The following is a 17,500-nucleotide window of genomic DNA, read 5'->3' on the forward strand; positions in this document are numbered from 1 at the left end:
ATTATAATGTATTGTATTTATTAAATTAAGGCGTATGTCCGCCCCCAACAAACACCATTAGATCAACATACGCACATGTCGGTGCTTCGTTTTGTCTCAAAATATACCCTTTCTTGTTTTTACATTCAGTCAAAACTGTGTTGTTGTTTTTATCTCAGACTTGACCAGTTCTGGATTGGACTGCACACGGCCGAACCCAACCAAGTCCCCCGGTTTTGGGAGGAGGACTGCAACGTGACGACAATGGACATGTGGGCCCCCGGTGAACCCAATCACCTGACCAACGATCTGTGCGTGAGAGTGACCTGCAGCCTGGACACTGACACCAGTGTGCAATGGAGAACTAGCGGCTGCTCTGACAAGCATCACGTTGTCTGCGAGTTTGATGAAGGTGATTGGAAATAGTGTGTGTGTACGTGTGTGTTGGGTGGGGTGTCGGCGGTTGGGGTGGGTGGGTGGGTGTGTGTTAGTGTATCTGTACGTGTGTGTGTGGGGGGGAGTGTATGTGTGTATGTGTTTGTGTGTGTGTTTGTGTATGTGTTTGCGTATATGTGTGTGTGTGTGGGTTGTGTGTGTGTGTGGGTGAGGGTGGGGATGTGTGGGGTTGTGGTGTATGTGGGTGTGAGTGTTTGTATGTGTATGTGTGTGTGAGTGTTTGTATGTGTGTGTGTGTGTGTGGGGGATGTATGTGTGTATGTGTTTGCATGTGTGTGTGTGTGTGTGTGTGTGTGTGTGTGTGTGTGTGTGTGTGTGTGTGTGTGTGTGTTTGAGTGTCTGTATGTGTTCGTGCGTGCGTGTGTGTGTGTGTGTGTGTGTGTGTGTGTGTGTGTGTGTGTGTATGTGTGTGTGTGTGTGTGTCGTTAAATCGTATTTTGGCATGTTCTGATTTCAGTCTGTGTATGTGTTCATTGAATGTTGTTGTTTTTGTAGATGTCGATACAGTAGTTCTAACTTGTTTTCGTGTTTGTCATTAAAGCAAAACAAAACATATGGTTTTATTTTGAAAAATCCTCTCTTGAAATGTGCAATAACGCCTATTCAGCCATTCAAACAATGAATTCACATTATTGATTTTCAGGGGAATGTAATTTTGAGCGACATGACAACATCACTCTCACACTGTCTCCCAACGTCACATATGACGTCACAACATTCAACGAATGCACGTCACTATGTCTTCAGCTTCCAGAAAATGAGGAGGAATGTGTTGCATTCTCAGTGAATAATGCATTCGGGGGGATGGTGTGTCAAATCTACCTAGACTCGCAATTACTCAATATATCTGATGTGCCCACGTCTCCAATGAAACTGTCTTCTGTCAATCTGCGACGATGTTTTCAGCGTGAGTAAAGCTTCGATGTTCCCCTTTATTTCACAGGATTTATTTATCGAATTGTTCTCTGAAAATCAGTGCGGGATGACGGAACCAGTATAATCATGGAAATAAAATAATGCTTGAGGCCTTGGTGTCAAATCAATCAATCAATCAATCAATATGAAGCTTATTTAGCGCGTATTCCGTGGGTACAGTTCTAAGCGCTTGTCGAAGAGTTGTCAACACAGGACTAACAAAGAAACTAACATCTACAGACGGACACAAACCCTATCACACACTAGCAAACCCTGATAAACATACAACAAACAACTGTTTGACAACAATGTACACATCAATAGCTAGGTCCAAACAAAATAATATCAAACACAAAGAAAACACCTCTCACAGAGCACAGCACAAGAATGTCTTTTGGGGCACAACACATCACTGTCGAACATGAAAGTCGCAGCCAGCTACGGGAAGAACTGAGTCTTCAACCTACTCTTGAACGCGTCAAGAGAGGGGCTCTGGCGAAGCTCAAGCGGCAGGGAGTTCCAGACGATAGCTTCTCTGCTTGCTAGACAAGTTACATTTTTTTGCAGCGCATATATGACATTGCAAGGTCGAACAACGGCTTCCCAGATGAGCTACTTTATTTATCTTAACATTATTTAGATATAATTATATGATTCGTATTTCTTTTTACATTTAGTCAAGTTTTGACTAAATGTTTTAACATAGAGGGGGAATCGAGATGAGGGTCGTGGTGTATGTGTGTGTGTGTGTGTGTGTGTGTGTGTGTGTGTGTGTGTGTGTGTGTGTGTGTGTGTGTGTGTGTGTGTGTGTGTGTGTGTGTGTGTGGGTGGGTGTGTGTGTGTGTGTCTGTGTGTCTGTGTGTGTGTGTAGAGCGATTCAGAGTAAACTACTTTGACCGATCTTTATGAAATTTGACATGAGAGTTCCTGGGAATGATATCCCCGGAACTTTTGTTTTATTTTTTCGATAAATACCGGTGATGACGTCATATCCGGCTTTTTGTAAAAGTTGAGGCGGCACTGTCACACCTTCATTTTTCAATAAAACTGATTGAAATTTTGGCCAAGCAATCTTCGACGAAGGCCGGACTTTGGTATAGCATTTCAGCTTGGTGGCTTAAAATATAATTAATGAATTTAGTCATTAAAAATCGGAAACTTGTCATTAAAATGTTTTTTTTAAACGATCCAAAAACAATTTAATCTTATTCTTCGTCATTTTCTGATTCCAAAAACATATGCATATGTTATAGTTATATTTGGATTACAAACAAGCTCTGAAAATTAAAAATATGAAAATGATGATTAAAATTAATTGTCCGAAATCGATTTAGAAACAATTTCATCTTATTTCTTGTCGGTCCCTGATTCCAAAAACATATAGATATGATATGTTTGGATTAAAAACAAACTCAGTAAGCTAAAAAGAATAGAGATACAGAAAAGCGTGTTATCCTGTTCAGCGCGACCATTACCGCACTATTCTGGGTTGTCGATTTCACTGCCTTTGCCACGAGCGGTGGACTGACGAAACTACGAGTATGCGGTCTTGGTGAACAAATGCAGTGCGTTCAGTTTCATTCTGTGAGTTCGACAGCCTGACTAAATGTTGTTATTTCGCCTTATGCGACTTGTTCTTTCTTCAAATTCCATTCTCTCCTATGTGGCCTACGTCATTCTACATGTTAAATATTCGGTGATACATGTACGTATTGTTGCACTATAGTTATCACCACCATCAGTTTGTCACAGTAGATGTATTATTTAAGATAACCATGGTTATGTCAGCACGACCGATCCTACGTTTTGCCCCATAACTTTTACATTAAAAATAACAAGAGAGAAGATAAGTTTCGATAGAATATTTGCAGTCTGCAAATACACTAAAATTATGACAATGCACTTGCAACTCTTTGTAACTGCCTTTGTCTGTGGCCATGTTGCTTTAACAACGACCATTTTGTTGACTTTATATAAAGTCTTATTGAACTCAATAATACATTACCGATTTATAGTGACTTATTACATTACCGATATATATTGATATACATTCGTGTTTTCTCCTCATCAGACGAGGTGCGCGAAACGCCAACACAATACTCCCATACCAACAGCGACAAAATCCCCCTCCCTGCAAATGGCCCTTGTTCCATTGCGAACGCCACAACTTCACCAGCACCTTCACCTTACTCTACGACATCTGAGATTCGAAACACCACAGGAACAGGGTCACAAAGTATCACCACCACAGCTGTACAAAAAGCTGTTATTACTGAAGCATCGTCTGACACAGCCGAGACACAAGAAACTACTTCGAGCGACTCGCAAAATACAAGTGCCGGAAACATGCAAACCGCTACATCTGACTTCATGCAAAGTACTGTTATCACTGAACAATCTCCCACTACAACTGAGACACAAGGAAATACCTCCATCAAGAGGCAAACTACTACTTCGTGGAATGAACAGCAGGCTACGACTGAGCTTGTGCAAATTACTGATAGCATTGGAACACTGTCTTTGGATACCATGACTGAGGTACAAGGGAATACCCCTATCGAGAACAGTACTACTTCGGGGTACAAACCAGATGATGGGTGGAACTTTAACACCACCAACAAACAGGGTAATACTGTCCGCGCAGTTCAAGGTACCACAATGGGTGCGCCGAAGTCCTCAACAGCAACAACTACGACCACAACAGCACCAGCAGATGCAACAGCATTACTACCACCAACAACAACAACAACAGCCGCAGCCACCACTTCCACTCCCAAAACAACAATAACAAAAACGGTAACTGCAGCATCGACATCACCAGAAACACCAGTAAAGTCAACATTGGTATCAGCAGCTGCAACAAACATGTCGGTATCTGCTACGTCGACATTTTCATCAAAGGCATTGCCAACATCAACTTCTGGCTCTATCGACTCTAAGTGGAAGTCTTCAGGTACGTATTGTTGTTGTTCTTGTTTCTGTGTGCCTCATCTTTGTTTTCTCCCTCCGTAATGTTGCTGTTACCTATGCGGTAAATGCCGCAGGGCCGGACCCAGGGGGGGGGTTCCAGGGATTCCGGAACCCCACTCCTGGAAAAAGCATGTACCTTGGTTTGAGTGGTTTTTTTTAATGTTTTTTTTATTCGCTGATTTGCCACCCAAAAAAAGGAGGAACCCCCCCCCCCCCCCCCCCTTACAACTCATTTGGTCCGGCCCTGAATGCCTGGATTAATGTTACCAGCAATTTCGTTCGTGAGGTGGTGAAACACGAATTAACAAGCGTCACATCTAAACCAGTAATCACAACTACCCCTGAATCAGTTATCTTTTTATTTTCATTACGCATTGGTAACATTGATGATTATTTGTCTCGCTGATTTTAAGGTAATTGTTCTGTCAACGTGGGGAAACATAGGGCCTACATTAAAACCAATCTTCTCTTCCAGGCGTAATCTAGGGTGATGTCTTGCAAATTATATGTCTAATTTCAGTGACTGCGGGACTCAAAAGGTGTAGATGCATGTGTGTCTCCAAAATCAACTCACAAGAATCTCCGAAAACTGAGACCAGTGATGTCATACACGCCAACACAACGTCACGGTATCGACGCAAGAAAGTGTCTACGTATGACAACACGCCTTCCCATGCCTACGTTTCTTTCTCTATCGTTATTGCTGTTTTTGTTCTCATGTTCGGATTTCTTGTTGCTCTCGATACCAAGAAGTGTGTGGGCGACATAAGACAAAACTGGTGCCGATAGAAATATTGCAAAACTAATGATTTGAAAGGCTGAGCACGAAGTTGACTTTGCGAATACTTCGTAAAGTTTTTTGTTTTTTTTACCGAAAAGTCAGTGCAGCGAGCGTCGTCAAGTGAACTTTGCAAAGTAATATCAGGCTTTACGGCAATGAAAATGTACTTTTCTAATAAACTAATGCTAACATTCCTGTGTGAACGATTTCCGACGCAAGCACGAATTATGCGCAAGCATTTGAGAAGAGCATTATTGCACTTGGGCAAACATCTAACACCAACAGCCTGTGTGCTATTTGACCAGTGCGGGATATTTTTGTTGAATTGATTTGCAGATTGGTATAGGTATCAGGTTTAGAAACAATTATGCGAGATATTTCCACTGCACAGAAACCAGCAAGCAACATTCTTTTCTGTTTGTTCAAGTCTATGCTCTTTCCCCTGGTGGGAAGCTGGGTCGATATTTCACTCTAAACTGAAGTGTAAGCCTTTTGAAAATTCTTTTTTTTTAATCCAGTTTTGAACACAAAAGTGAGTTCAAAAGTGGTATACTTCCCTTTACGCACGCGCACGCACGTACGAACGTGTGTGTGTGTGTGTGTGTGTGTGTGTGTGTGTGTGTGTGTGTGTGTGTGTGTGTGGTGTGTGTGTGTGTGTGTTTGCGTGTGTGTGTGTGTGTGTGTGTGTGTGCGTTCGTGCGTGCGTGTGTGTGTGCGTGTGTGTGTGTGTGTGTGTGTGTGTTTGCGTATGCACGTATGTGTGTGAGATCCGTGAGTTCATGAATGCAGCTTAGTGTGCATCCTTACAAACATGGTGTGTGTGTATGTGTATGTGTATGTGTGTGTGTGTGTGTGTGTGTGTGTGTGTGTATGTGTGTGTGTGTGTGTGAGAGAGAGAGAGAGAGAGAGAGAGAGAGAGAGAGAGAGAGAGAGAGAGAGAGAGAGAAAGGAGGGGGGTGGGGGTTGATATATGCACAAGTGTAGTTTGGACATATATTCACATACAACAATGGACTTCAAATGCATTGGCACACAAATGCTTTTATTGAAAAAGGATTTTCTAAAATGACCATTGCAATACCTGTTAATACCACACTCGTGAGCTAGACCATGAACAAAAACCAGCAAGTCGCGTAAGGCGAAATAACAACATTTAGTCAAGCTGTCGAACTCACAGAATGAAACTGAACGCATTGCATTTTTTCCGCAAAACCGTACACTCGTAGCATCGTCTGTCCACCGCTCGTGACAAAGCCAGTGAAATTAACAATCCAGAAAAGCGCGTTAGCGGTTGCGCTGAGGAGGATAGCACGCTTTTCTATATCTCAATTCTTTTTAACTTTCTGAACGTGTTTTTAATCCAAACATATCATATCTATATGGTTTTGGAATCAGGAACGGACAAGGAATAAGATGAAATTGTTTTTAAATCGATTTCAGAAATTTAATTTTAATCATAATTTTTATATTTCTAATTTCCAGAGCTTGTTTTTAATCCGAATATAACATATGTATATGTTTTTGGAATCAGAAAATATCGAAGAATACGACGAACGAAATTTTTGATCGTTTTATAAAAAAAAAATGTTGATTACAATTTTCAAATTTTTAATGACCAAAGTCATTAATTAATTTTTAAGCCTCCAAGCTGAAATGCAATACCAAAGTCCGGCCTTTGTCGAAGATTGCTTGGCCAAAATTTCAATCGATTTTATTGAAAAATGAGGGTGTGACAGTGCCGCCTCAACTTTTACAAAAAGCCGGATATGACGTCATCAAAGACATTTATCGAAAAAATGAAAAACAAAGTCTGGGGATTTCATGCCCAGGAACCCTCATGTAAAATTTCATAAAGATCGGTCCAGTAGTTTAGTGTGAATCGCTCTGCACACACACACACACACACAACACACAACACACAACACACACACACACACACTCACACACACACACACACACACACACACACACACACACACCACGACCCTCGTCTCGATTCCCCCTCTATGTTAAAACATTTAGTCAAGACTTGACTAAATGTAATCAGGAAAGTACTAGCATTTCTGAAATAGCAAACAAGCAAACAAACAAACACAAAGCAAACAAGCAAACAAACAAACACAAAGCAAACAAACAAACAAACAAACACACAAGAACATAAATACAAACAAACAAAGTGAAATGGAAAAAAAACATTAAGTATACTCGCTGCATTTCCATAAAGATCCCCACAGCAGATGTGGTCAACAACGCTACGTTCATATAGACATGTGTTTATGTTTCATTGTCATAACAGGACAACCCGGGAGTACTGAGCACATACGACTGTTGATTTAGAAGAGTAGTTCATGCCATCATCTGTTAAATCGTCGGTATTAACTGAACATAGCCATCCGTTTCGTTTGTGTGAGAGTTTCAAGAAACATGCCCAGCTGGTTACTCTGCTCTTGAAAAGCAGAAGTGAAGCACCTCTGAAACAAAGAAGCCAACAACAAATAATTAAGATCTGGGTATTGCAGTCAATGTGTAAAACCAGTTAATCACAAAACAACAAACGATTAGTACACATGGGGTGAGACAACTCTGAAGCAAAGAAGCCAACAACAAATAATTAAGATCTGGGTATTGCAGTCAATGTGTAAAACCAGTTAATCACAAAACAACAAACGATTAGTACACATGGGGTGAGACAACTCTGAAGCAAAGAAGCCAACAACAAATAATTAAGATCTGGGTATTGCAGTCAATGTGTAAAACCAGTTAATCACAAAACAACAAACGATTAGTACACATGGGGTGAGACAACTCTGAAACAATGAAGCAAATAACGAAGAATTCAGATCGAGGTAATACAGTCCGTGTATATGTGGGTCTGGTTAATCAGAACCTATTCTGTGCAATGTTTTTATTAATTTTACCACTTTCCATTGAAACCAAAAAGAGGCTGTGCATATAACATAAGCCATGGAACACACCATAGACAAGAAAGACATAGCTGTAATGCTTTGCTGGTTTATAAAAAGGACGTTCAACTGTGCCGGTCCCCTTTTATTTACTCATTGTTGTTAGGCCTAAAAAAAAATAGGTGTGGTTACGGTAACCCGACCTACCCTATTTTTTGGGGCCGACCCTATAACTTTTTATTACATTTGTCAAAAAAACACCACAAAAAAACAAGTAAACGAGTGCAGAAAACGCAATGAAAGCGAAAGCGCCCGAGTCGCACACTTATTTCCCTGTCAAGTAGGTTTAATTTGTACACATTAGAAAAAAAAGTTTAAAAAAAAAAAGTGATTGCCTACCTTCCTACCCTATTTTTTTTGGCTATGTTACCGTAACCACACCTATTATTTTTTTTGGCCTTATCAACTATGTTCTTATTTTAACTGTAATTAGTGTATTGACTCAAAAATTGTGCACCCTTTTATTTAAACTGATTATTTTTAGTTTTTAACCTGAACTATGGGCGTGTGTGTGTGTGTGTGTGTGTGTGTGTGTGTGTGTGTGTGTGTGTGTGTTTGTATGTGTGTGTGTGTGTGTGTGTGTGTGTGTGCGTGTGTGTGTTACTTACCCAAAGCTTCCATGAACTGGCTAAACTCTTCCACCTCCAGAATATCATCGCCATTACCTGTAAATATATCGGTCAGTGAAATACTGTATCAATCAATCAATCAATCAACCATCAATCAATCAATCAATCAATCAATCAATCAATTATCAATAAATGTATCAATAATAAAATTAAAATAAATGCATAGATAAATTAATACATGAATAAACACATAAATAAATAAATAAATGAATACATAAATACATGAATACATAACCAATGAATAAACAACAACAAATAAAAGAACGAATCGACAGACCAACCTACCAGCCGACAAACAACCAAACGAAAAAAATGCTATTAATCAATTGATATGCTTTTAGTATAACAATTGCAGACGAAATCCACACTGAACTGCGTTGAATGAGACAATACACATATCAGCACAGCGTTGACGTTTGAAAAAAATGTGACAAGCCACCACGGAATGAGTCGCATGTCACCTTTGCATGATTTTCATTTTTTTTTCTAAAAAAGTTCTGTGTGCTCTATCCAGTGGTGAAAACCATTTTAGAAAAGAGCGAAAACTTATAAGCCTGTGACTAAGGTGACCCTCACACTGTTACCAGACACCCCCCAGACTTATATTAAGCCTAGCGCAGAACCGCGCGAGGTGACATGCGACTCATTTCGTGGTGGAGGGTCACAAATGGTAGTGATGTAACCATTTGGGAACGTTTTCTCTAGAGGTGGATCTTAAGAAGTGCAACGGACATTCGCTTGGTTGCACACCGACACACTTGCAATACAGTCAACATGCTCTTCTGCGTTGGAGTGTTGGCTTCCGGGTTGTTGTGTTCGCAGCGCAAGTAATCAGCTATAACGCTAGCAGACGAAATCCGTGTGAAGTTGGGTACTTAAATCTTTAAATGAGTAACTGCGTGCGAAATGTTCCGTTCTCAAGTAGGATGACAAGTAGGTGTGTGTGTGTGTGTGAGGGTGTGTGTGTGTGTGTGTGTGTGTGTGTGTGTGTGTGTGTGCGTGCGTGCGTGCGTGTGTGCGTGTGCGTGTGTGTGTGTATGAGAGAGAGAGCGTAATTTCCGCAAATACCCTTTCAACTGAGTTTAAGAAACGATATTTACCTTCGCTGTGACCCCGATCCACCTCCTCAAAGACGTCCTTGATAAGGTCAAAGGTGAATCCTTGTTGCAGGATGATGCTGTCGTGCAGGATCTTGTCGCAGAGCTTGTTCTCGGATTCCAAAGTTGCGTTGTCAGGCACGTTGTGCACATCCCTCCTTCTGCGATTGAATTCACACGAGACACCACCAGTTCCCACTGAGCAGTGCGACTTGACCCAGTCAACCACGTCTCTCACTGCCTGTAATGTGCGTACAGGACACAATGACGCATATGAGAAAAGGAGAGAGTCAGTGTCATGTTATTTTTGTTTTTGTTTTTGTGTGTGTTTTTTTTAGATCAGCGGTTCCTTTGTAATATCAATTTAGAATAGCACATCATCACATCATGAAAGACTTACAACAAGAATTAACAAGTCGCGTAAGGCGAAATTACTACATTTAGTCAATCTGTCGAACTCACAGAATGAAACTGAACGCACTGCATTTTGTTCACCAAGACTGTTTAGCATCGTCAGTCCCCGCATGCGGAAAAGGCAATGACATTGACAAGTAAATATAGCGCTGTAGCGGTTGTGCTTAGTAAGATAGCAGGCATTGCTGTATCTCTATTCGTTTGAACTTTCTGAGCACACACACACACACACACACACACACACACACACACACACACACACACACACACACACACACACACCACGACCCTCTTCTCGATTCACTGTCGATGTTAAAACATTTAGTCAAAACTTGACCAAATATGAAAAGAATGGAAGACGCACGGTGGAAAGACAGCGAGATGAGAAAGGGCGTCGCATGATATACATACAGTACATATTCGTGTTTGACGTTTTGCCAGCTGAGTAAACATGGTAGAGATACAGTGACATAAGAAGAGAGTGACGAGAAAGATACGTACGTTTTTCACGTTTTCCCAGGCTCTTCTTAGCCATCCGGCATCCGACGACCCAATGCACACCGCAGACAGCAGCAGCACGACAAAGATAGCGGTACGCATCTGGTTCAAAGACAATGCTGGTGAATATCCATAATGCATTAACGAACAAAAGGAACTCTGAAGAAAAAACAACAACAACAGGAATCTCCTGATCTTAATGCTCAACAAGGCAACAAGATAACAATAACAATGTACTCATCAGAAAACAGCGACAAGAATACACAAGTCGCGTAAGGCGAAAATACAATATTTAGTCAAGTAGCTGTCGAACTCACAGAATGAAACTGAACGCAATGCCATTTTTCAGCAAGACCGTATACTCGTAGCATCGTCAGTCCACCGCTCATGGCAAAGGCAGTGAAATTGACAAGAAGAGCGGGGTAGTAGTTGCGCTAAGAAGGATAGCACGCGTTTCTGTACCTCTCTTTGTTTTAACTTTCTGAGCGTGTTTTTAATCCAAACATATCATATCTATGTTTTTGGAATCAGGAACCGACAAGGAATAAGATGAAAGTGCTTTTAAATTGATTTCGACAATTTAATTTTGATAATAATTTTTATATATTTAATTTTCAAAGCTTGTTTTTAATCCGAATATAACATATTTATATGTTTTTGGAATCAGCAAATGATGGAGAATAAGATAAACGTAAATTGAGATAGTTTTATAAATTTTTATTTTTTTTTACAATTTTCAGATTTTTAATGACCAAAGTCATTAATTAATTTTTAAGCCACCAAGCTCAAATGCAATACCGAAGTCCGGGCTTCGTCGAAAATTACTTGACCAAAATTTGAACCAATTTGGTTGAAAAATGAGGGCGTGACAGTGCCGCCTCAACTTTCACGAAAAGCCGGATATGACGTCATCAAAGACATTTATCAAAAAAATGAAAAAAACGTTCGGGGATTTCATACCCAGGAACTCTCATGTCAAATTTCATAAAGATCGGTCCAGTAGTTTAGTCTGAATCGCTCTACACACACACACACACACACACACACACACACACACACACACACACACACACACACACAGACACACACACGCACATACACCACGACCCTCGTTTCGATTCCCCCTCGATGTTAAAATATTTAGTCAAAACTTGACTAAATATAAAAAGCAAGAACCGGTTTTGACTTTTCGTCTTCGTCAGCACAAGTTACAAAAACAAAAACAAAAACAAAATCTAAACCGGTCCTTTTTATATTTAGTCAAGTTTTTTTTGTATTCTCGCCGCTGTTTTATGGTGCATGAGTACATGTTTAATGTTATCTTATTCTATGTCTCTCATCTGCTCAACAAGGCATTAAAAAAATTAGAAAAATAAAAAAAATAAAAATTGTCAATTGTTGATAATTCCAAGCCTTAGTGAGCTAAGTTCTTGATATTAAATGTGACCCTCCACCACGGAATAAGTCGCATGTCACCTTTGCATGATGGTCATATTTTTACATTTTCCTAAAGACTTTTGTATGCTCTATCCAGTGGTGAAAATCGTTTTAAACAAGTCGCGTAAGGCGAAAATACAATATTTAGTCAAGTAGCTGTCGAACTCACAGAATGAAACTGAACGCAATGCAACGCAGCAAGACCGTATACTCGTGGTCCACCGCTCACGGCATAGGCAGTGAAATTGACAAGAAGAGCGGGGTAGTGGTTACGCTATGCTGCATAGCACGCTTTTCTGTACCTCTCTTCGTTTTAACTTTCTGAGCGTGTTTTTAATCCAAACATATCATATCTATATATTTTTGGAATCAGGAACCGACAAGGAATAAGATGAAAGTGTTTTTAAATTGATTTCGAAAAAAAAATTTTGATAATAATTTTTATATATTTAATTTTCAGAGCTTGTTTTTAATCCGAATATAACATATTTATATGTTTTTGGAATCAGCAAATGATGGAGAATAAGATAAACGTAAATTTGGATCGTTTGATAAATTTTTATTTTTTTTTACAATTTTCAGATTTTTAATGACCAAAGTCATTAATTAATTTTTAAGCCACCAAGCTGAAATGCAATACCGAACCCCGGGCTTCGTCGAAGAGTACTTGACCAAAATTTCAACCAATTTGGTTGAAAAATGAGGGCGTGACAGTGCCGCCTCAACTTTCACGAAAAGCCGGATATGACGTCATCAAAGACATTTATCAAAAAAATGAAAAAAACATTCGGGGATTTCCTACCCAGGAACTCTCATGTCAAATTTCATAAAGATCGGTCCAGTAGTTTAGTCTGAATCGCTCTACACACACACACACACACACACACAGACACACAGACACACAGACACACACACGCACATACACCACGACCCTCGTTTCGATTCCCCCTCGATGTTAAAATATTTAGTCAAAACTTGACTAAATATAAAAAGAGCGAAAACTGTTTGAGTTATAAGCCTGTGACAAGGTGACCTTCACACTGTTACCAGACACTTCCCGGACTTACATTAAGCCTAGCGCAGAACCGCGCGATGTGACATGCGACTCATTTCGTGGTGGAGGGTCACATTTGGGTTGTCTCATTATCATTGTGTATGTCCGTCCACTACAAATATCACTGATGTATTGTACCTGTGAGTGAGGGTTTAGTAAAATAATATATCATAGTTCAATTTCACGTTAAAAAACTTTTCTTCATTTTAATTGTATTACTTTATTTTCCCAATCGCTGGGCAATTCGGGTCGCTTCCTCCCAGGGTAAAGCTAGCAGCAACTGAGTTGCGCTACCAAGGTGTATGTGTGCTTAGGTGTAATCAGCCACCTGCGCTTATGGCAGAATGACCGAGGTCTTTTACGTGCCACTGTGGATACCGTCCTGACTCTGCACATAAAGTTGACCCGTGTCCATCCCGGTCCGGATATCTGACTAACATTATTCGTACGTGTTTGTGTCAGTCCAGTCGGTTATAGTGTGACCTAAAAAAATATAGCACAACAAAAGTAATACAAACTAAAGAATCACAATAACGATCGAAATACAGAAACATCTCCGTCCACTTTTCTTACAACGAAAGAATCTTGTTGTTTGACATTTGATTTGTACCATAAGCCCACTAGAAAGAACACGTTATAGCACAAGAAAGAATTGTTTGACAGAGATTGCATGAAAAACAAATCACTCAACAAAGAAATGGGTTCAAAAAAGAAAGGAAAACTGACACTGAATCACACAAAAATGAAGAAGGAAAGAAACAGAACAAAAAGGAAAAAAAGGGAAAGACAGAAAGAAAGACAAAAAGAAAGATAAAAAGAAAGAAAAAAAGAAAGAAAGAAAGAACGGTTTAGATTAAAGCAAGAAGTACAACCCAAATAAAAAATTCCGTTACGACAAAATAATGCAACATTCTAAAGCAATAAATTCAATAAATCAAAATAATAATAAGTACAGCTGATTGCTTTGCATGTTTTCAACAAATGAAAACAAAGCCAAAAATGAAATTAAACAAACATAGAAAGCAAAAAAAACGAAAGCTAGTAGATTACTTTTTTGAGGAACAACAAAAACAACGCATACAGTTTAAAGAATAGATGAAATACAAATAAAAAGAGAAGGACTACATACAAAAGTTAAAACAAAAGTAAAAGAAACTAACCTTAGAAGAACAGCAATTTCAGATGGAACCCAACTAGAATGTGCAGAGTTGGCGGAAGATGAAGTTGACATGGAGAAGACTAACAGAGTGTGCGCCTTTTATTCAATTTTCTTCCCGGACATGCCTAACCGATACCCGGACCTTTCTTCACGCTTGGTTGCGTGAAATAAATACACCTGACAGGTACTAACAGGTACTTGACCCCGCCCCAACACCCCATGTCAGAGTTCGGTGGGTTATATAAACACGAAAATACCCAGCATGCTTCCTCCGAAAGCGGCGAATGGCTGCCTAAATGGCGGGGTAAAATCCGTCATACTCGTAAAAGCCGTGGGAGTGTCAGCCCATGAACGAACAAAACAAAACTGAATGTATTGCTGACGATGTTCTTATATGTTTAGATCAAAATGTTTGATGAATTGTTTCCCCTGTTTGGACGAAGTTTATGCAGCACTCTTTTGCGAGCGCATTTTTTTCTTCTCCAAAATAACATCAATTACAAAAGTTGTAACAAACAAATGTTGTCCACGTCCAGCTAATTGGGTTGCATTTCAGCCTATAAGCGTAACATTTGGTTGCTATATTTGCTATTAAAAACTCATATTCCGACCTCCCTGTTTCATTGACGTAAACACACACTGGTACGTTTTCCACGTTGGAGTCATTGTGAGTCACTAAATTATTCCTTTTGTCTTGTTTTAATTTTTTATGTTCTTATTATATATGTTTTTTTAAATTATTGCTTGAATGCCCATCCACAACAAATACCACTAGGTTAACTGATTAGTTAATCTTTCATTTTGGTTATGATTAAACATTCCGATCAATTACCTGTTTTGCTTGTTTTTATTCTGAGACGTTAGCAGTTACATATTTCTGAATGTACTCAACGTTCTCCTTGAAAGTGAATGTGTAAAAACAAATATAAGCGTTGTTTCATTGTTTTGTTCCTAGTTACTTCCCAAATCCAAATTATATAGACATGTTATGTTGAAAAGATCAAACAAGAGAACAAACAAGTTGTTGTAAAATCGTGTCATGCTCTTGTGAAGAATATTTGATTTAAACCAAAAAACTCCAACTCTTCCCCTCCCCCCCCCCCCCCCCCCATCCACATCAACCCACCCGACCCCCTGAGAAAAGAGAACAGTGTGAATGGTCACAAGGTCAGGGGTACTTTTCAGGGGGTGGTTTTTTTCTGACCAGAACCAATCAGAAAGTACCTACAGTGTTGCATCCGGGTTCCTGGAACGCCGAAGCATCCGGGTTCGCCTGATCCAAAGCAGTGAGACGCTGACCGAAACGTAATGTGCTTTGTGTGAGACGTGTACTAACACAAAGACCAACACAGCTCAAGCGACACAAATCGTGTTAGAAACTGTAACTCTTATGAGGCTTAAAGGCACAGTGTTTCCCGAGTAAACCATTCCACTCAGGTCTGGCCGGGCTTTCGTACGGGGTAAGTCCACTCCACCACTTGAACTCATACCAACCATTAAGGCAAAAAAAAAAAATTGTCTGTTTAGGGTAACCCGACCGACCCTATCGATTTGGCGCCGACCCAAAAACTTTTTTTTGATTTCAAAAAAAAAAAAAAAAAAAAAAAAGAGGTAAAAATGCTAAAAAGAGACATTTGGCGTTTCTTTCTCTCCCTTTCTCTCTGTTTTATTTATACGTTAGTTTTGAAACATGTATTCATCAAATATGAGAAGTGAATGTTCAGCCAACATAGCATTTACACACAAAAAAAAAAACAAAAACAAAAAACAAAAAAAAACCCTACCTACCTACCGACCCTACTTTTTTTGGTCATGTTACCCTAAACAGACAATTTTTTTTTTTGGCCTAACATTTCGGCTGCTTCCTGTGTAGAGTTGGAGAAAAATGTCGCAGCATATACAGCAAATGTCATCAAAACCTGAATCAGAGGTCCAAACATTGTAGGGTGTTAAGGCCCCTTTTCTGTATATAATTACGAACCACATTGGCCACACATTGCTTGCATATAATTCGTTTCGACGCCGATGAAAAATCATAACCATAGATTGTAATTGTTCTTTCCTGTAGGACTCTTAGCTCTTAACTGTCACTTTTTAAAGTTGGTTGGTCTAAACATGATTTTAAAGATAACAAAGGGTAACATTACTTATGATACAACAGATACAATTGAGACCAGACAACAAGATATGCTTATGTTTATTGTGGTTAACACTGTTTCTTTAAGTATGTTACATTTTGGTGAACTTGTCTGAATGCTGCAAAGGACTTGAACAGATCTTATGATCATTTGACTCGATTTATTATCTTTTTATATTTAGTCAAGTTTTGACTAAATATTTTAACATCGAGGGGGAATCGAAACGAGGGTCGTGGTGTATGTGCGTGTGTGTGTGCGTGTGTGTGTGTGTCTGTGTGTGTGTGTGTGTGTGTAGAGCGATTCAGACTAAACTACTGGACCGATCTTTATGAAATTTGACATGAGAGTTCCTGGGTATGAAATCCCCGAACGTTTTTTTCATTTTTTTGATAAATGTCTTTGATGACGTCATATCCGGCTTTTCGTGAAAGTTGAGGCGGCACTGTCACGCCCTCATTTTTCAACCAAATTGGTTGAAATTTTGGTCAAGTACTCTTCAACGAAGCCCGGGGTTCGGTATTGCATTTCAGCTTGGTGGCTTAAAAATTAATTAATGACTTTGGTCATTAAAAATCTGAAAATTGTAAAAAAAAATAAAAATTTATAAAACGATCCAAATTTACGTTTATCTTATTCTCCATCATTTGCTGATTCCAAAAACATATACATATGTTATATTCGGATTAAAAACAAGCTCTGAAAATTAAATATATAAAAATTATTATCAAAATTTGTTTTTCGAAATCAATTTAAAAACACTTTCATCTTATTCCTTGTCGGTTCCTGATTCCAAAAATATATAGATATGATATGTTTGGATTAAAAACACGCTCAGAAAGTTAAAACAAAGAGAGGTACAGAAAAGCGTGCTATCCTTCTCAGCGCTCTTCTTGTCAATTCCACGTGCACTGCCTTTGCCACGGGCGGTGGAGTGACGATGCTACGAGTATACGGTCTTGCTGCGTTGCGTTGCGTTCAGTTTCATTCTGTGAGTTCGACAGCTACTTGAC

General features: G+C 39.4%; 3 protein-coding genes across 3 annotated transcripts in view; 1 reads left to right on the top strand and 2 right to left on the bottom strand.

The window, feature by feature from the left end:
- LOC138957044 (uncharacterized) overlaps positions 1 to 17,500 on the bottom strand; it is a 67,860-nt gene that overhangs the window by 8,894 nt on the left and 41,466 nt on the right. The window lies entirely within an intron of this gene.
- Positions 120 to 5,610, top strand: LOC138957042 (uncharacterized). The gene is made up of 4 exons (XM_070328213.1): positions 120 to 391; positions 1,079 to 1,342; positions 3,422 to 4,303; positions 4,841 to 5,610. Exons 1-4 carry the CDS (start codon positions 244 to 246, stop codon positions 5,107 to 5,109), a joined length of 1,563 nt encoding a protein of 520 aa, XP_070184314.1. The 5' UTR covers positions 120 to 243; the 3' UTR covers positions 5,110 to 5,610.
- On the bottom strand, positions 7,055 to 14,445 carry LOC138957043 (uncharacterized). Its single transcript, XM_070328214.1, has 5 exons — positions 14,354 to 14,445; positions 10,706 to 10,804; positions 9,794 to 10,031; positions 8,673 to 8,729; positions 7,055 to 7,572 (listed from the first exon to the last, which is right to left on the bottom strand). Exons 2-5 carry the CDS (start codon positions 10,802 to 10,804, stop codon positions 7,538 to 7,540), a joined length of 429 nt encoding a protein of 142 aa, XP_070184315.1. The 5' UTR covers positions 14,354 to 14,445; the 3' UTR covers positions 7,055 to 7,537.

The sequence above is a fragment of the Littorina saxatilis genome, unplaced genomic scaffold (genome assembly GCF_037325665.1).
Source record: "Littorina saxatilis isolate snail1 unplaced genomic scaffold, US_GU_Lsax_2.0 scaffold_426, whole genome shotgun sequence".
Lineage (NCBI taxonomy): Eukaryota > Metazoa > Mollusca > Gastropoda > Littorinimorpha > Littorinidae > Littorina > Littorina saxatilis.